Here is a 20,580-nt window from a genome sequence, read left to right on the forward strand (position 1 = left end):
CACTCTGATGCTGGTGGCATTGTTATTAAAAAGAAATCTACAGAGACATTTGTTTGGCTTGGTTTATTGTTTACTTTTCTCCCAAAAGCCAACAAATATTTGAAGATTGAAATATATAGTAACACAAACATACACTGAAATTCTCTTGTGCAACATTGTGTTAATACATTATTAAGGAAATGGCAACTTCCTACAGATATTTTCTTTGCAGAAGTTCCTCAAATGAAAAGGACAGTGTTAATGAAAATTAAATTAATAGAATCACTAGTTAAATTAATGAAAATTAAATTAATAGAATCACCCATGATTTGGGTTGGAAAGGACCTTAAAGATAATCTCATTCCAACCTCCTTGCCATGGGCAGGGACACCCTCCACTAGACCTGGTTGTTCAGAGCCCCATCCAACCTGGTCTTGAAATAGGTTAAATATTTATTTTCAGCCCAAATTTTAACATTTCATTAAAATCCATACACTCAGTGTTTTTGGCTGGGAGATAAAATACATAAGAACCACAGAGAGCATCCTAATTAAAATGACCCTATTGTGTGAATCCATCTCAGATGAATCACATATTTAGATCATAAGGCACCAAAGCGTTTTAGCTGAGAGAACTGAACTAGAAGTAGCATGTTAGCAGTCAGAACACAGAGATACACACTCACACACACAGTTCTTGTTAATTATATGGAGAACTCTGACATTCAGAACAGCATTGTCACGCTGGCTCTCCATAGAAACACAGAATTTAATTTTCAGCGAATTCAAAATGAAGTACCATTTCTAAAGATTGGCTGACAGGTCATTTTCTCTTTAAATAAAATGCACACAGCACAAATTTGTAATTCAAAGCAGATTTAGGAGAAGCCTTTTTCCACTAACTTAAGCTTGAGTATCTACAGATTTGGGGATATCAAGATTCTGGTTATTAAGATCAAGAATAGTGGGATTAAGGCTTCAAATAAGCACAATATTTGAAAACAGACCCTCAAATCACATAAATCACTGAGTTTACTGAGTCAGACTAAGCATAAAAGTGGTGCCAGGTTTAAAAAAATGTACCCAACTTTTGAGGCAGCTGAGATTGACACACCTGACCCTAAATATACAAATTATACTGATTATCAGATCTACACATGTATCCTATTGGGACATCACTACTCAGGCCAGTGATCCAAGATTAAATAGGACCTCTCAGAAATCTGTCACAAATTTGAGTGATCCTTGGGTCAGGTATAAGGTCTTAAATCTCAGCCTGCCCTGAACCATGTTTGGAACTAATCTAGACCAGGTAATCCTTCAGGTGTTTGGTATTAATAGATTAAATTACTTATTAACACAAGCACTACATCTGCTGCTTCTCTCAGGCACAGAAAACTGTTCTGCTCAGCCCTGCTAAATGATGCCTTAGAAAACACAAAAACCATTGTGGTAAGGAGGGAACAGGAGAGATGATGATGGGAGCTGACAGACCTTTGCTGATGCACCACAAATATGGATTGCTTTCCTGTAAAGTTACTCAATTTTATGGGCACATTGCCCCTTTTAAGGCAAAAGATGTACTTGGTATGATAAAATCACTGAATCAGAGAATCAAAGAACTATTTAGGTTGGAAAGGACCTTAAAAATCATCTTGTTCCATGGGCAGGGACACCTTCACTATCCCAGATTGCTCAGAGCTCCAGCCACCCTGGCCTTGGGCACTTCCAAGGATCCAGGGGCAGCCACAGCTGCACTGTGAAACCTTTTCTAGTGCATCACTACCCTCACTGGAAGGAATTCCTTCCTACTATCTAATCCAATCTCCCTCTCTTCAGTTTGAAGCCATTCCCTGTGTGCTGTCCCCTGCATCCCCTGGGAATTGTCTCTCTCCAGCTTTCCTGGGGCTCCTCCAGGCCCTGCAAGGCCACCCTGAGCTCAGCCCAAAGCTTCTCCTGTGCAGGTGAGCAATGCCAGCTGTGCCAGCCTTTCCTCCCAGCAGAGCTGCTCCAGCCCTCTGCCCATCCTGGAGCCTCCTCTGGGCTCTCTGCAGCAGCTCCAGCTCCTCCCTGGGCTGGGCCCCAGGGTTGGATGAAGCACTCAAATATACAGAATATACTAACATACAGAAATAACAGAACAAAAGAATCTGCAGAACTGGATGTGTATTTTTGCACTCAGCAATGGCAATGAATTGGCAATAAATTTAACTGCAAGTATTTTGCTGGGAAGTTATAATTTGTTGAGGGAGCCCCAAAAGGTTCATCTGCTTCCTCAGATGGAAGGAAATAAGCTCAAAACAGTCCTGGCCAGGATGCTGTTGGATTGTGCTGTGAAACAGGACCATGACTATTAAATAACTTCTCTAGTCTTGGTGCAGTATGAGACAAAAGATGGACGGATAAAGAAATAAAATGTTTTAAGACAGAAGTATCAAACAGGTATCAGCTTCATATTAATCTTTGTCATGTCTCAGCACAGTAAAAAGCTCTAGAAAGAAAATGCTTACTATCTTGTGGTGATTCCATGCTTTATAGTTTGCTTCTTCATTCCAGAAAAGAAAAAACCCAAAGCCCACACATTTTTTTTAAGAAGGGATTAAGAGGAAACCTTGTCATATGTGTCACCATCACCATCTCTTCCACACCTGACTTATAATGCCAGATTTATGCTGCTGGAAATCAGTGTCACGAGCCATCCATTGTGCTTATCTAAGGTGGAGTAGGCAGAGAATGAGGGGGAAGCAGAAGCAGAAGCAGAGCAGAATTCTTTGACAAAGCAGGCAGCCTCTCCTGCAGTGAAAATGCTGAGAAACACCTCTGCAAGAAGTGTGTATGTCTCTCACAAACAGGAACAGACTCTGAAAGGGAGACTATCAGAATTCCACATTTAACAGAGACTTTACAAACACTCTCACTTATTTGTGCTCTCTGGCCTGAAGCCACCACCAAGGCAGCAGTTAATCACTGTAAACAAGACTTGCCTGCTACCAATGGCACTGACAAACAAATCTGCCCAGCAGAATGTACCAAACATATTATTTTCAACATTTCCAAGGTTGTCACGAAGTAGAAACTGTAATAGCCTCTGCTGACAGCTGGGAATGAATGAATTCTAAAAAATTGTTACTTTGCTTCCCAGATATGGAATCTACCAGGACCTTGCATGAAGAAGCAGATAATCTGTGGAGTGGAAAGGTGGAAAAATGCAATTTTCTTTATCTCACTGATTCTCCACATATCTCTTATAAAGATTATAATATGTAATACCTGCAGTCCTTTAAGCCTTTCATGGCTTTGTGGATGTTAATTAAATGAATTCTCACAAGACCCTTGTGAAGTAGGCAAGCCATTTTTATTTCCCTGGGTGGGAGAGATGGCACAGCTAAAGCAGAAAGTTTAAATCACTCTCCTTATCATGCAGAGACCCAGTGGCAAAGACATTTATAACAACTGGGATATTTAAAACACACCCCTGAGTGTGTTTGCAGCTGTGGCTCTCAAAACACTTAGCAAAGGCTCCTTTTTTTTCCCCCTCTGCTTTTACAGAAGAGGATAAAATATTTCCAATGTTGTTTCACTCAAAGCTGCTGCAGACTGGACCAAGGCAGATCTCCTGCTCCAAGGCACTTCTCAGCCAGGTCGCCACAATGCAGCAGAGCTCTCCTGTGGCTCTGGCTCATCACTCTCTTGATTAATTTCTTTTGTTGGCTCACCCACGTTAAAGATGGCAATATTTTCTGAGCTCAGGATAGCAGAGCTGTAACAGTCTCAGTTATAAAACTTCTAATTAGAAGAAGATTCTAATAAAGAAAAAACACACTGGTTTCTGTAAAAAACAACTCCGGGGGGGAAAAAGAAAAAAAAATTGGTTTTCTTTTGCCAGAAATGTATTAGAACATTGTCAAAATGTGATGGAGAACCATGGGCAGACTTGCCAAAGGGACTTGGTGAAGGGCTGGGTGAGCCCCTTTCACCTGCAGGCAGAGGGAGAGAGTTCCATGGTGCCAGCGATGGATGAGATTGGTCTGATCCCAACCCTGTGTTGGGGACCAGGACTGGCCCTGTTCGATGTGGTCAGGAGCTAGAAAAGGCTTCTTGTGACCAACACAGCCTAGAAATTATGTGAGGGAGTCTGCAACATTTAAAAGCTGAACAAAATAAAACACTGCTTTGTGTCAACAACCACAACAAACCCATCAGCTGGAGCCATGGTAACGAGCCTGCACTGAAAGAAGGCAAGAAAGAAGTATTTTCTACTATTTACTGAACCAGCCACTTTTTTCCCCCTAAGAACACTTTGCTGCTCCAACATCTAACATATTGCTTGCCACTGCCTCTTAAGTGACATGCTGAGTCACTGCCAATGTTCATCTTTTATTAAAACCAAATAAATGATCCCCATGGAAGGGCATACCTTTGTGCCTGGAGGAGGAGCAAGGCCCAGGAACGAATAAATAATATTTTCTTCCTTGGCAGAGAAAAAGGATTCAAAATCCTAAGAAAGGAACAAACAAAAACATAAAATTGGTACCAAAAATCAAACAAAAAGCACAGGGGGAAGAGGCCAGCCCAGGCAAATCCTACATTGATGAGAATGACCATGCATTTGTACAATTGTCTGCATTATCCAAGCCCCAGGAAGAAAACACAGATAAAGGGAGTTTCACACAGAGTGGCAAAATGAATAAATGAGCAAATCTCTCCAGAGACTTACACTTTAATTATATCCCATCCATGGCAGAATCAGATAAAATTAAGTGTCTCATTTTAACATGCTTCAGCTGTACACTCCAAGGCAAAGCTATTCCTTTTAAATGTTAAAATAAAACTTGCTGTGAGTAAGGACACAAAATACCCTGGAACTTTTTTATGGCAAATAAAAGGCAACAGTCAACATGATAGCTCAAGTGAAATGGTAACAAGGAAACTTCATTTTAAAGAAAGGCAGTCTGGTTAGAAAATGTTGTTATTTTCAGACTAACTTAGGAAAGGGTTGTGCTGTTCTCTCTGATATCCACATACCAGCCAAAATGTCTTGTGCACTGGTGAAATGAAATTATAAATCATTACATTAAATGCCTGTTTTCAGTGGAAATGGAACCAAGAGGACCAGGGATGCCTCCTATCCTGCCAGTACAGCTTGCATGCCCTTTACTGCTTTCACCTGTACAGCACTCCTATCAATTAAAGAAATTTTGCTATCACTGCTTTTGTCTCTGGGAACTTCACAGCTCTCATCTTACACAGATAAAAAGCAACAAATATTTAAGTTCCAACAGAATCTCCAGTCAGAAGTGAGTGGCCCAGAATCACAGCCAGCTCTGAGACAGGGGACTGAACATGTCCTGCTGAGTCCTACACTGCTGCCTTGATCATGTTATCATCCTTCCTCTAATCCCAAATAACTCCAAGAATAGAAGCCTGTAAATAATAAGGTGCTGAATCATCCTTGAGACTTGTTTGTAAAGCCAGGTTAGGAGCTGAGTTGTTTTATTGAGCTGTTTTAGTATTTCCAGAGTATAAATTATTGGAAAGGCTGGAGTGGATGGTTTTGAAGTCTCTTTAATGCCAACAAGAGTGGAATTGATGGCATTTCAGTGCAGTTTGGAAGAGCTTTGCAGACAGGACAAATGCCAGCCCATTGCACTGATTTATCTGAGGGACAGATTGGCTTTCACACAGTCACACCCAGTGGGAACTGCTCTGTCTGGGAGAAGCCCTGGAGCACATTTTGCTGCTGCTCCAGGCCACCCATTTCTCAGACCATCTTCTCATCCAACACAGGCAGTGTCTGCATCTGGCTCATGGTGTAAGGACTGGGTCATGGATTTTTTTTTCAGCAAACAAGAAAATGAGGATTTTCTGCAGTTTGAAGGGCTGCAATTTGACATAGCCACACAAACACAGGAAACTTGTGCCCTCCTGCACACTACATAAAGCAGCCTGAGCAAACCATGGCATGACATGGCAGGAGCTGGGGAACAAAGAGAAGACAACAACAAGGAAAGGCCATGAAATGAAGTTGGTATTTTATATGCCTTTTTGAGGAAAAGTAGCCCATGGCAAGTGTACTAAAATTCTCCAGAAACACAAAGCCTTGTAGACAACCTGACCTGAGGATACAAGTAAAATGTATGAATGACCAGAGAAGTCCTTATCAGGAGTGGGTACAATCTTCTGTGATATCAGGGGCTCCTTGGCAACAGGGAGTGTGCAATGACATCCCACAGTAAATGGAAGGTCACTTATTTCCTCACAATGAGGAGGAAGCTATCATGTATTAAATAAGAGATAAAGGAATGCCTTCAGTGATCATGGAATAGTATTTTTATGGGGTATTTGCAACCATGCTTTACTAATGGTGACTTGTTCACATCTCCATTTGCTGAATGACTAAAGATAACTGTTCCTGTGGTAGGCAGTAAGAAAAATAAGCAGAAGCAATTTACTTCAGGTAAGCAATTACATTTTATCTGTATGAAAAGACATAAATGGTCTAAGTGGTGCAATTTGTTAACTGGACATCAGCAGAAAATTCTTCCCCTAGTGCTAGGCACAGCACCAGGCCAGAGCACACAGAGAGAGCATGGAAACAACATCCTTGGAGTCTTCTGGAATTCAGATGGCCAAAGCCCCAGGAAATATAAGCTAACTTTAAAGCTACCCTGCTCTGAGTAGTAGGCTGGACTACAAACCTCCAGAGGTCCCTATATTTCCAAAAATTTGGCTTTAGCAGTTACATAAATGATAGAATCATAAAATGGCCTGAGTTGGAACAGGACCATAAAGATCATCTCATTCCAGCCTGGGCAGGGACACCTTCCACTGTGCCAGGTTCCTCCAAGCCCCAACATCCAAGCAGGCCTTGGGCACTGCCAGGGATCCAAGAGCAGCCAAAAGTTTTCTGGACAACCTCTGCCAGGACCTCAGCACTCTCACAGGGAAAATTTCTTCCAAAAATCTAATATAATCCTACTCTCTGCCAGTCTGAAGCCATTTCCCTGGGTGCTGTCCCCTGCATCCCCTGGGAATTGTCTCTCTCCAGCTTTCCTGGGGCTCCTCCAGGCCCTGCAAGGCCACCCTGAGCTCAGCCCAAAGCTTCTCCCGTGCAGGTGAGCAATGCCAGCTGTGCCAGCCTTTCCTCCCAGCAGAGCTGCTCCAGCCCTCTGCCCATCCTGGAGCCTCCTCTGGGCTCTCTGCAGCAGCTCCAGCTCCCCCTGGGCTGGGCCCAGGGCTGGGGCAGCTCTGCAGGTGGGAAATCACCTGAGCAGGGCACAGGGACAAAATCCCCCTCTCACTTCTGCCCACACTGTCTGGAAGCAGTTCAGGACACAGCTGTTTTTTGGGCTGCAAATGCACATTGCAACATCAAATAAAAGCCTTACCTAACAATTCAGAGATGTTTGTTAAAGTACATACAAGGGTACTTTATTCTACGGATTTCAGTTTACAGAAGAAAGCAGAGATTTCAGCTTACAAAGAAAACAAGAAGTTTACATTTCCTTTCTTTCCTAGTTTTCTAAGGGTTTTTGTCAAGCAAAAGAAAAGACAAGAGCAACAGAGTGCTCAATATATTTAGCAAGTGACACAGATGCAGACGTCTGTCTAGACATGAGCAAAGAAGCAGCTTAAGAAAAAGATCAAATAAGGACATAATTGCCAGCCCTGTTGGATTAGAATGGATACTTGAAATTGGTGCTGTAGCCAGGCATACAAAATGAATCCATTTCTAATCTATTTCTTCAAGTGGCAATACCAAAGATCTGGGAGAAAAATAAGATCTCAGCTATTTTATCAGCTATTTTATAGTTTTATGCTTCTCTGACCTCGTGGAAATGCTGCTCCCAGGCAGTGAATCTTTATAAAAATCCATCTATAAGAATCCTCCACTTTACAGTACGAGCTGTGGAGTGGAGCAGCTCTTCATGGTCACCCAGAAAATGAAGATACAGAAAATGTATCAGCAGAAAAGCAGATTTGCAGAGGGACTGGCTTAGCTTTCTTATTATGTCATTTTATTCTAGCACAAACAGAAGACTCCTCTCCTGTCCCCAGAACTCCCTTTCCTTTCCACTACTCCAAAAATTTCACTGAACTGCAGAAGAGGACACTGGACAGAGTCCCAAAGAACCATTCCTCCAAGGCAGGAATCATTGCATCACTCTGATCCACTAGTTCTGACCCACCTTTAATGAGATAATGAGGTAATCTCCTGAAAATGACATATTTTCTGATGTCTGACTTGAACTTTTTTTGCTGTAGTTTCTTCTCTTACAGCTCATCCCATCTCCAGTGGATGCAGAACAGAACACATTTTACAAAATCCTAGATAATTCAGGTGGGTAGAAACCTCAGGAGACCACCTAGACCAACCTCCAGCTCAAAGCAGGGTCAATGCTGAATTCAGACCAATAATTCACTTTTTGCCACCGCCCTTAAAATAGTTGAAGGTTGCCATGTCTCTCTCCAAACCCCTCTTCCTCAGATTAAGAAAGGAAATATTTAATCTGGACTTTTTATCGCCCAAGGCCATCATGATGTAATGTGTACACATGCACATGTGTGAATGGGAACCAAACATTGGTAAGAACAACTGATAAGACCATTGATAAGAAGGGAAATGTGGGAAAATACTGAACCCAGAAAGAGGAATGGGGAAAAATGAAATGTAACAGATTTGATCTTAAAAAAAAAAAAAAAACCAAAAAAGAGTACTAACTATGAACAAAGAAAATGAAAATTAGCAGGAAAGAGAAAGGGAAAATATCTAACAAAAAATTGAGAGAGATGTAAAGAGCTTGACTTGTTTAGCTCAGTAAAATGAAGATTAATAGAGGATGCAATTCTCATAAATTTACAAATAGCCTGTGTTGGGGCTGTTGAACCTAAAGGGTGATTTGGGCATTGCAGGAAATGGATATGAACTACCTGCATTTAGCCAGGCTACAAATTCAAAGGTTTCTAGGTGCCACAAGAGTGAGGCCCTTAAAAACTGATGAGAGTAATGTATTTTAAAAGGACTTCCATGAATTCAAGGTACTGCACTAGAGTCACACAGACCCTTGCAATTCTCAGGGATATTTTTAATAAAATGACTGAGGCCAAAGGAGTGGGACACAGAGGAAGATGCATCAGATAAACATTACCCAGCCTAAAGCAATTCTGGATGGCTCTGCTGATCCTGCACAGGCTGTGCAGGGAAGCAGAATGCAAATCCCTAGGGTTTGATTGTAGAATATGTCACTTGGGAGGATTTTGCAGCAGTTTGGCAGCCCTTGGCCATGTTCTCAGCCCACATCACACTCCCTGTGCAGCTCCCTAGAGGCACCTTCCCCTGGGGAGAAGGGTAAGGCTCATGCACTGATGTGAATCTCATTACCTTATTTATTTGGAAATAATGATGCCATAAATTAGGCTTTGTTATGCACCCACTGGGATCATTAGCTCTGAGCTTTGAGAGCTGGGTACATTAGAATTCTGGAGACTTTTAGACTAATTGTAAATTTGATTCAGTTTTTAAATCAGTAGCTGCAACTTCTTTCCCCATGGAGGTGTTTTTGCAAAGGATTATTTCTTCACTTGAATTTATTTCAATATGTAGATTATTTGGCTTCCTGAAATAGCTTCAGACTTGCAGTAAAATCTGTGTATTTATCATTTACTGCCAAGACTGACCAGCTGCAAGACTTTATAAGGCAATTATTCTTTAATTCCTTATATACTTCTCCAAGGAACATCAGAAATATTTATTGCAGCACTGGCTGCCACAAAACCCAGAGTAAGATATATCAAATTATACTTTTCATTGGTGCAGACTGGATGCTGAAATGCACATGAGCTCCAACACACCAACTACTCTTTTAGGAATTCCATGAGAAAATGAGGAAACAGCGGCACTCCAATATTCATATTATGAACTTTTGCTTTGAGAGCACAGAAGTTAATTTTGAAAACTCAGCAGCATGAAAATCCCTGCTGCCCCAGTACAACCTTGCAGGAGTTCACACTGGATTTGTGCAGTAACTCCAAACCAGGCTCACTGTGTTCCCTGCATTCCAGAGCACTTTGCAGGTTCATTCCAGCCAGAAGATCTCAGCACTTTCCAGACTGGGCATTTCCACCCAGACTAGGAGAAAATAAAAGGTCTCAGATTATCTCTTTTGATTCACAATCCTAATATTCATGCTGCAACATTATTATCTTTCTCTGCTTTGAACAATCTGTCTCAAGAGAAAGAACCTCTTATAAGCACATATGAAAATATAAAAGCATCTGATGAGTGCTACAGTTGCTGTTATGAAGGGTTGAATATTTATTAGATAAGCAATATAATGCCACTAATTCAAACCACATTCTAGAACTATTCCAGTAAACATTCCTATTTATTTGTATAATATAATGGAAAAAGAAGATTCCTATTCCCAGCCTCTGGTACCTCAGATATCTACTAGGTGTCCTTGAAGCCCAGGTAAGTCCAAACAAACAAAATATCAACAATCTCCATCAAAATTAACTGAAAGTTCAAGAACTTTCTCCAGCCAGTTTTCCCTCTATCCATATTTTGCTCTCAAAAATAATCTTCTGTTTCATTGCTTTTCTGTCCTTCAAAGCTGTTTCCTGAAAATTGTTCTTTCACAGTGAATCTCAAATTGTTTTAAGGAGTTTGTTTGACACTTCCTATTAATGGAAAAGAGTCCCTTTCTGTCAGAAACCACTCTCTGAAGATATTTAAATTTCCAAACAGCTTCTTACCCCACAGTACCGCTCCTCATTGAAGATCTGTGGAGGGAGGGGAATTCCATTCTGAGGCTTTTTTTCACCTGGGACATTCTCTCTCATCCATTTCCTGTTGTCCTCATCTCCTGCTATGTCCATTTGCTGGAAGTCAATCTTGTTGGCCTCTAAAAAGCCCACGACTTCTTGCTGTTTCTTTTTTATCTGGGCAGGAAAGAGGGAGATCAACATTCCTTCTTTAAAATGAAAATGGTTTTCTAAGAGCAACTGCTGTTACAAGAACTCAGGCAAGTTTGTCAAGTTTAGAAAATCTTTTAGGTTGGAAAAGGCTTCAAGATCATTGAGTTTAACCTTTGACCAATCCCCACCTTGTCCCCAGCCCAGAGCTCTGAGTGCCACATCCTGACCTTCCTTGGACACCTTCAGGGATGGGGACTCCAAGCCTCCCTGGCATCCTGTTCCAATTCTTTTACCATGAAAAAAATCTTCCTGAAAGCTGAAAGTTCCTGAAGTGGGATTCACTTTTCCAGTAGCCTTCAAACTTTTTGAAGCTGAGATTCAACACTTTCTGTCAGCACCCAGAGTGCTGCCACTACATCCCTCTCACCACACACCCACCCCCCAGCTTCTTCCTTTCCTCCCTGGATGCAGTGACAACTCCAGCTAAGAAATGAGGCTCAGCAGGAAGCCTCCTACTGTGTTCCTAGATCTGGGAATGTGGTGTACAGATACCTGTGGTGATCCTGCCTGAAGTGAGTAAAGGTCAGAAAATGCACATATTTTCCTCAGCATGTTACAGCCTCCTTGTTCCTCCCAATCACAAGTGGCATTCAGCTTTCTGTGAGCCACTTTTTTCTTGGCTCTGTTCTTTAATGTTAGGCATAAATACATTTCACAGAATCATAATCACACACTAGTTGGGATTGGAAGGCATCTTCCAGTCCAACCCCCTGCCAAGGCAGGGTCACCTGGAGCAGGTGACAAAGGAATGTGTCCAGGTGGCTTTGGAATGTCTCCTTGTTCTTTCTGGTCAGCTGTTCCAGGGCTCTGCCACCCTCAGTGTAAAAAAGTTCTTCCTCACATGGAGGTGGAGCTTCTTGAGTTTTAGTGTATGGCCCCTGCTCCTTGAGATACAATCTATAAATATGAGTTCAGGCTCAAGAAAATCCAGCACAGCTGAGCCCTTGTGCTTAAATAAATCCCCCATTACAGAATGACATTCCAGTTGGACCACGAAGAACACGTTATGTACAAATCAGGCTTGTTACACACAGCTTCTGTGACACCTAAAATTCACTCATGGCCCTTATTCCCTCTGATGCTGAGGGAATAAGGCAGGCATTGAGATTATAACCCATCCCTTTACTCTGAAAATGTAACACTCACTGTATTTCCCTACCAAAGGAATGCTGCTTCTGAGCAGGCTTTTAAAGAACTTGCCACCAGATGTAGCTGGAATGAGGCATCAAGGTAATTTTTATATCTTGTGATTTGAAACCATGTCCTCCATTTGTCAGACATCTGAACACCTGAAATTAAAGTGACACCAAGCTAGTGTAAATCAGAGGGACAGGCAATGAGATGAGAAGTAAATCAGGGATTATGTATTTCCATAATCTAATAAAACAGAAGAGCTGAAGTAGAGTGATAGCCTAGTATCCTGAAAGGATGAATTCTTATGAGTAGATAAAATTTCTTTTCCTTGTACAAACAAAGAAGCATCTATCTACCCAAAGGCTTGCTTATAAAAATAACAAACATAAAATTCTGTACATTTTTGTGACAACAACAGAGGTTTGCAGTGAGCTAAAGAAAGTGAATGAAAACCCTAATTCAAAGTGGTCAAAAGCCATGCAGTTGACAGAGTTCAAAGCTGCTTATTTCTATTCTTATTTTCTCTTTTTAAGCAGAAATAATCTCATTACTGCCTATTTAGCTGCAGAGTTATTTGCAGAACACATTCAGGCAGCAGAAAGAATTGCTCAAGGGACATTTCACTGGAGAAAGTGGCAGGATGATGTTTGTATAAATGGTTAATAAAATCTGCAGGGGCCAGCAGCAGGAGTAACATCACATGTTCTGAGAGGCAGGCCACTCAAGTGCTGTCAGCTGCAATTGCAGGGTCAGCCTGTCCCTCTGGATACAGGCACTGCAGGAGATAGGGCTCCTGGAATAACTGCTGCTCCAGACAGACGGTGCCTCTGAGGAGATAATGGACATGGAGCCAGAGATTCTGCTATTATTCTGCTCCCCTGCTTATGTCACTTTTAAACCTGGTGTAATAATTTCTCTTCAGCTTGAGGTTCATAATGCACAGGAGGCTCAGGCAGCACAGACCTGAAAACAAAAATTTGCCTGGAAAAATGAATGCTGAGGCAAAGCAGTGAAGTTTCATGGAATTGTGCTGCTTAAGGAAAAGGCAAAGAGCTTCTGACTATGACAATGAGATGAACAGAGCAGAGGATGTGCTGCTGTGCCTTAGGGCTCACCATTATCGGGGTTAGGCAGAGCAAAAGATTTGGAACACAAGCAAGTGTGAAACCACAAAGCAAACCTTTGTTGTGGGTGGCACTAAGTGGGCAACCAAAAAAATCTCTCCAGGAAGCAGCACTCACAGAGGGAAATTTAGGGTGTAGCAACACAGAGGACACGCAAAGGCTTTCCCAGAATGGATGAGACTGCAGGGGCTTGTTTGTGCCCTCCCTTGTCTGATGGCATGGGAAGAATTCAAATTACTTGAGCATAGATTACTTGGAAAGTGGTGATGAACAGGATATTATTTCAGCAATGCCAGTTTTTCTTTCAGCAAAGCTTGAGTTGCACCATCCCTAGCTACTAGTTCCTTAAAATTTAAAATTTTGTTTTAAATAATTGTTATCTAGCTAGAGTGTAAGAATTGCCAGAGAGGTTGTGGACTTTGCATCCCTCGAAGTGATTAGGGCCAGGTTGGATGATAGAATCACAGAATGGTTTGGGTTGGAAGGGACCTTAAAGATCATCTCACTGCAACCCCCTTCATGGGCAGGGACACCTTCCACTGTCCCAGGCTGCTCAAGGCCACATCCAACCTTCCACTTCCAGGGATCCAGGGGCAGCCAGAGATTCTCTGGGCACCCTGTGCCAGGGCCTGCCCACCCTCACAAGGAAGAATTTAATCTTAATATCTAATGTAACCCTTTATTCCTTCATCTTAAGGCCATTCCCTATGTCTTGTCCCTACATCCCCTGGGAATTGTCTCTCTCCAGTTTTCCTGGGGCTCCTCCAGGCCCTGCAAGGCCACCCTGAGCTCAGCCCAAAGCTTCTCCTGTGCAGGTGAGCAATGCCAGCTGTGCCAGCCTTTCCTCCCAGCAGAGCTGCTCCAGCCCTCTGCCCATCCTGGAGCCTCCTCTGGGCTCTCTGCAGCAGCTCCAGCTCCTCCAGGGCTGGGCCAGGGCTGGGGCAGCTCTGCAGGTGGGAAATCACCTGTGGAGCACAGGGGCACAATCCCCTCCCTTGCCCTGCTGGTTATGCTGCTTTTGATGCTGATTTGAAGGGGGGAAAATTGATAAAATGTCACCAAAACCACAGGAAATAGAAGTATTTTAGAGGAGTCATAGCCATAAGCAGCAGGAAGCAAGACTGTAAGACTTCCTTTGTGAGACATGAATCCTCTTTCTCCCACAATTTAGAATCTTGCAGGATTCCAAATTCTAAACACCCGTGTGATAGCAACAACATTATTTTTTTTATTGTTTGCTCCAAGCCAAGCTTTTAGTGCTTTTTAGTGCTATAAATAAGTGTCTCCACTTCTGCCTGCCTTAATGAATAGTTCAATATCAGCTACGTCTGGAGCAGAAAGATAATAAAGCTGGAGATATTTAAAATAAATTTCTGAAGCATCGAGGGGAAAAATACAGACAGCAGATTTTCTCCAGAGCCACAGTGAATTATAACACTCCTGTATCTGATCCACAGCACCAGAATGTCACTAGGTTCACTGTATTCACTTGCACAAAGTATTTATTAACATGAAAACCACTTGCAGTGACTAGGGTGACCATGTAGTACATAAAATAGATCTTTGCCAATGATCCTCTGCTTATTTACACCAGAGGCTGGGCCCATCTTATACTGAATTCAAAAACAACCCCATGCATTTGGTGGGGCCAGCCACCAAATTTGAAGAGTTCACCAGTGCAAATAGGACAATTTTAACTTCCAATTTAAACTGTTTAGGGATTAAATTAATTCCCTCGGGAAAAGCTTTACATGCTTGATACAAAATTTCTATTTAATAGGATTTTAGTGATATATTGAGGTTTGTGCTAACTCCCTGTGTGAGTGAATTTTATTTTATATATACCAGAACCTATTAAAGGTTCGTTGAAAGGATTCTTTCCATCCATGTTCATCAGAAAATATGGAAAACTGCTCCAGGTTGCTGCTCAGAATTCAGTGATCTGAACCCATGCTGAGATTGCTCCAGATATACACACACCCAGCACACCAAAAAGGAGCAAATACAGAGGAATATTGCTCTGTCAAGATTTCATAATTTTCTCTTGGAGTCTCCAGATCAAAACAGGCCAAAGAGGAGCTGCCCATGCACAGCACATGGCAATTTATAAATCTTACTTGAGCACTGAATGTTTTATTACAAATTGTGAGTTACCAAACCTGAATTCCCAACTTCCTCTTCTTTTTTTCCTCTTGTATCTGAAGTTTATTAGTAAAAATAATAATTAAAAAAAGAATGCTAAATATCAATAGTAATTTTAGAATGTAAGGCTTAGGAACAGGCTGGTGAGAGAACTGCAAACTTCCTTAGCAGCATTCCAACTGGAACTTCAGTGAAGGATTCTTGGTTCATTTCCTACAGATGATGGTCCCATAAATGAGGGGGGGGGGGGTGTTTTTTGAGCTTTTCCAATCTGGAATCTTCTTAAAGAAACGCAGCTGGTGTCAGGGAGATGAAGATGTAGTTAGAGCTCTGCGCGAGCCCCAGCCAGTTTGTTTAGCCGTGTCACTGGGAGGGAGAGAGGGAGGGAGTGCCAAAGGAAAACTGCAACCTGAGCTCATCTGGGAACTGGATATAAAAGGAAACAGTCCTTTCCCGGTTCCCACCTCCCACGGACTTCCAACCTCCCTACTATTCACATGCCCTTCCCTTCAGCTGATACTCTCTGCTGACAGCTACAGCAGGAGATCTCAATGCTAAAAATCATCAGTATAGCATTTCAACAGACATACACACACACAAAAAAAAATAACCAAAACAACCAAGAAAACCCAGCCAGACACCAACAAAAAAACAAACAAAACCCTAAAACTCCAAACAAACAAAACCCCAAAACAAACAAAGAAAACAAAACAAAAAAACAAACAAACAAAAAAAACCCACACCAAAACCACAAAGAAAACACCAAATAAACAAAAAACCTCCCAAAGCCCAGGAAAAGAAGGGGCTTGGGAAAGAAGTTTTTCTAACTTTATTCAGCTCTAGGTTCTTTCTTAGGCAGAATTCCCCCTTTGCAGGGGCAATGTCCTAAAGTCTCTTAAAAACAAACATTTTATTTTCTCCTGTAAAGAGTCCAGCGTTGCTTCTGCATAAATACAATACCCAGTGTTTCCTTCTTCAGTTTATATATATATTGCAAATACTTTCCCAAACAGCAGTAAATCTATGAAATGACAGGTAATTTAGGTGTAAATACAGTAAAAGCTCACAGGCAAGCCAGCCTGCAGTGACAGGAATTCTCTACACCTTCAGCAACTTTGCAGAATAAGGTGGTCAGGGCAGAATAAAACTAAGGTTTGTTCCTGCTAAGAATTCCATGCAGGCTCTTTCCTGGCATTTCCTAGGCTAATTCCCCACCCTGATCCCAGCGGTAAGAGCAGGATGTTAAAGGAGTCGCCTACCGCTGTGGAGCCCGAAGATGTGGCCACAAAGACTTTGATCACCATGCTGGCAGCGGTGGAAGTGAATCAGCAGAGCAGCCCTGCTACCCACGAGTCACCTCGGTCCCTGGAGGAATCCAAATGTTCCGCAGCTCCTGGGCTAAGCCGGGTGCTAAATGGATGCCGCCTCCCCCCTGCAATCCGGCTGCTTTGCCCCCTCTCCCTCTCCCCGGGGTCCCGGGTTTTCCCACTCCATTGGCTCTTGGGTATTTTGGGACGAGGATTGGGCAGTAAGAGGAGCCAGAGCAAGGGGTTTGCACCTGCCCCTGGCCTTATTGCATTAGATTGACAGGGTGGCAGCCCAAAAAAGGCAAGGGAGAGTAGTGCACCAATGAGACAGGGCTGGAGAAATATTTGGGAGAGGGGGAAGGGACAACTGAGAAGGGAGAAGGGACGGGGAGCTGGCAACTTCGTGCTGGGGGCAATCCCAAAGCTGTCGGGTTGCATAGGAAAGAGCTTTCCCAGATCACTACAAGGCTTTGGAGTTGCAGATGGAAATTTGAGGGGAAGGGGAAAGCAAGGGGAGCATGGATGCAGTAGTAATTATAGAAGAGATCATATTGAAATGAGCCTTGGTTACAAACGTTCTCAGCTTTAAAGAATTCAGATTATCGCCTACACTGCAGGGCTCAGGGACTTTCCTGACATAAATGTGTGTCTGACACTGCCTGACACTGATTTGCCTGACTCGATGTACCCAGAACCTGTTGGTGCATTTTCTCCTCCTTTTTGCATCAAAGAAGATGTAAGAAGAGGTCCAGAAAACTTGGCAAAAAATATTCCCCTTCTCCTGTGTTATCCACTTTTTTTTGTGCTATCCTCCTTTTTTTCATCTGGTTGTCATCTTCTACAACAGAAATCACCACAGTGATTCAGTGCCTGCCTGCACATACTTGCTGAAGGAGGTCTCAGGGCATGAGAGGCATTTGAAGAATGTTAAATGGTCACAGATTATTTTCAGATTTTAAGGGCCAAGTCTGTTTGTGCTATAAGCAACATGAGCTTAGTTAAGCTGACCCTGTGCCAGAGGTGAAACTGGACTAGGTTTTAGAAAAACATGTTTCACATGTTAAGATTGAATACAGTAATGTCTGATTCTGAAAACACTTAAAATGGATTATAATACTTTATTACTAGAATTTATTAGGTAGGACTAAATACACTATTGCATAGTTATAAAGAGTAAAAATGCTGTTGAGTTTTTAAAAGAGTAAAAATTTGACTCTTTATAGTAATAAAGAGTAAAAATGCCGTTTAAAGGAAGTTTTTTGTCTGTGTTAACCAGCAAAGCTGGAAATGCAGTACTCCATGTATGGAACTGGGATCCTTAAAAACTGCACTGAAAACTAAAAATAACAGTATGGGTAGTGGCTCACCATCTGTCATTTCTTTTTTGTTTTTGAGGGGTAACAGGAGGTCCTGCAACAAGCCTATTAGAAGTAGATATTTTCAGAGTATTTTCCTGAAAAAGAACAACAACCACGAAAAAAACCCCAGTGAGAAAGCATTAATTGTTGCCTGAAGTTATTACACATGAATGTGTAATCCCAGGAGATTTTATATGTGAGTATAGCCTGGGAAAAGACTGGCCATTTGGAATAGAATGTTTCCAAATTATTTGGTTCTCTGTGCCCTGAAGAAATACAACCAAAGGATGAAATGGTCCTGGGCTTCACAGCATAATGATAATGAAAGTGATAGTGATAATGATTAATAATTTATCAGAGAATCACAGAATAAGCTGAGTTGGAAGGGATCTAGAAAGATCTTCAACTCCAGCTCAAGGCCCTGCACAGCACCATCTACAAGAGTCACAAAAGCCAAAGTCAAAGCAGTAAATATTTGCACCATCAAATGTTCACAATCAAATTCTGGGACAGAATTGCCAATGAACTCTCACTCCTATTTGGCTTCATACCTGAAACCCTCACTGAGCCACACTTGGAAATGCCATTCCCGAGGGCTTTGGGTCACAAGTCCCATTGTGTGCAGCCTCCAAGGAAAACATGACTTCATTCTGAAGGGATTTTTTTCCCCCTTTTCAACTTAAGAATGTTGAGTTTAACACCGAGTTTGGAGCCTGCTGGGTCCGGCCTGTGCGCTCTGAGGGTGCATCCAGGCCCTGAGGCACCTCCTTGGCCAGGACACAGCAGGACCCACATCTCCAAATTCCCATTAAAACCCTGGAATGGTACTGAAATATGGGGGTGGAAATACACACACAGGCACCTCTGCTAGGTCTGGGGTGAGGGAAGAGGGAGGAAAAGGAGGTCTCTGGGCATGTCAGGTGCCACCGCCATTTCCCACAGCAGCAGGGATGGAGGCCTGTGATGGCGGCTGGTGAGGCCGTGAGGGGACAGCACACACTGAGGTGGGAGTGGGGAGAGATCCCCAGGGAAGGCACGGGACAAGGTGGGATCCTTCACCTGTGGGTGCCAGGGGGACAGGAGAACAGAGAGGGGTGAGGGGAGGACATGGGGCTGGGTGTGGGACTGTGTGTCCAGCAGGGACATTGAGGGGGTGCCAGGACATGGGGCTGGATGTGAATTTGGGACACTGAGGGGATTTTCGGGACATGGAGCTCAGTGTGTGGTTGTGGGACATTGAGGGGGTGCCAGGACATGGGGCTGTGTGTTGGGTTGAGTGTCCAGGTGGACACTGATGGGGTGCTGGGACGTGGGGCTGGATATGGGATTTTGGGACACTGAGGGGATTCCAGGACATTGGGCTGGGTGTGGGGTTGTGGGACATGGAGGAGACTGCCAGGACATGGGGCTTGGTGCGGGGTTGTGGGACACGGAGGGGACTATCAGGATATGGGGCTGGATGTGGGATTTTGGGACACTGAGGGGTCTGCAAAGATATGGGGCTGGGTGTGGGACTGTGGAACACTGAGCGGGTGCCAAGACATGGGGCTGGATGTGGGGTTTTGGGACATGGGGCTGGGTGCCAGGACATGGGGCTGGGTATGGGGTTGTGGGACATTGAGGGGGTTCCAGAACATGGGGCTGGATGTGGGATTTTGGGACACTGAGGGGGTGCCAGGACATGGGGCTGGGTGTGGGATTGTGTGTCCAGGCAGACACTGATGGGGTGCTAGAACGTTTTCATTTTCAACACAGGATTTGGCCCTAATTATTTTTATTCCCGTACTTTTTCATCATAAATTCTCCTGGAGTTTGTCCATTCCAGCCCCTGCTTCTTTAATTCTATTGTAGCATCTTTCATTTCATATCTGGGTTTCTTCTGCTTCACCTTTGGTTTTCCTGTCTTCTCCTTCTCTATTTTATTTACTTCTCAACAGCTGCTCTGGATGAGCAGATTCAGGCCACACTTCTCATCAAAACAAATTAAAACAGTAGTTTTAAGTTTCATTTTAGGCAATTTGCTTTAAAGACAATTTGCCTAGAAAATGTTGGCAGTACCAAATCAAATTTTAACACAAATACAGATCTGTGAATCAACCTGGGCTTTGCCTAATACTGAAAATATGATTTCTCATCTCTTGTGGGTTATTGCACTGCCTCAGATTTAGCAGGACTGTGGCATTTCTCTGTATTCCACATGGAAAAACTGTTCATGCAAAGGAATTAAGAGTAATGAAACTGTTGTGATTCAGCCTAAAATGTTCCGTGCAATCCTGAATTACCTTTTTTAGTTTTCTTTGGGAGCTATATGATTCCCCTCTCCTATTTAAGAAATTTAATTTAAAATGAAATGCCAGCACCAAGCAAAAAAAAAAAAAAAAAAAAAAAAAAAACCAACAAAGGAATTAGAAGGTTCTAAGAAAATAGTTTCATATTTTGTTAGTGAAGGGGACATGTTAAAACCCATGTGAACTAAAATACCATTTTAACCCCCCTCAATTTTCCTTTCCACAGTTGCCATGCTCCTTTTAGACCCCAAAATATACAACTTATCCTTCTA

The 20,580-nt window shown here is 42.7% G+C and overlaps 1 protein-coding gene across 2 annotated transcripts in view; it reads right to left on the minus strand.

Annotated features, from left to right (window-relative positions):
- Positions 1-20,580, minus strand: part of SH3BGR (SH3 domain binding glutamate rich protein) — a 38,040-nt gene that overhangs the window by 9,170 nt on the left and 8,290 nt on the right. The window contains exons 1-3 of one of the 2 annotated variants that reach the window (XM_009089541.4): positions 16,615-16,854; positions 10,734-10,919; positions 4,396-4,476 (exon numbers count right to left, since the gene is read on the minus strand). In XM_009089541.4, the coding sequence (XP_009087789.2) occupies positions 4,396-4,476; positions 10,734-10,919; positions 16,615-16,659 (312 nt within the window). In that variant the 5' untranslated portion in view covers positions 16,660-16,854. Of the gene's footprint in view, positions 1-4,395; positions 4,477-10,733; positions 10,920-16,614; positions 16,855-20,580 lie in introns of those variants that run through there. The other variant, XM_030234948.2, reaches the window with a different exon arrangement.

Source organism: Serinus canaria, chromosome 1, assembly GCF_022539315.1.
Source record: "Serinus canaria isolate serCan28SL12 chromosome 1, serCan2020, whole genome shotgun sequence".
Classification (NCBI taxonomy): domain Eukaryota; kingdom Metazoa; phylum Chordata; class Aves; order Passeriformes; family Fringillidae; genus Serinus; species Serinus canaria.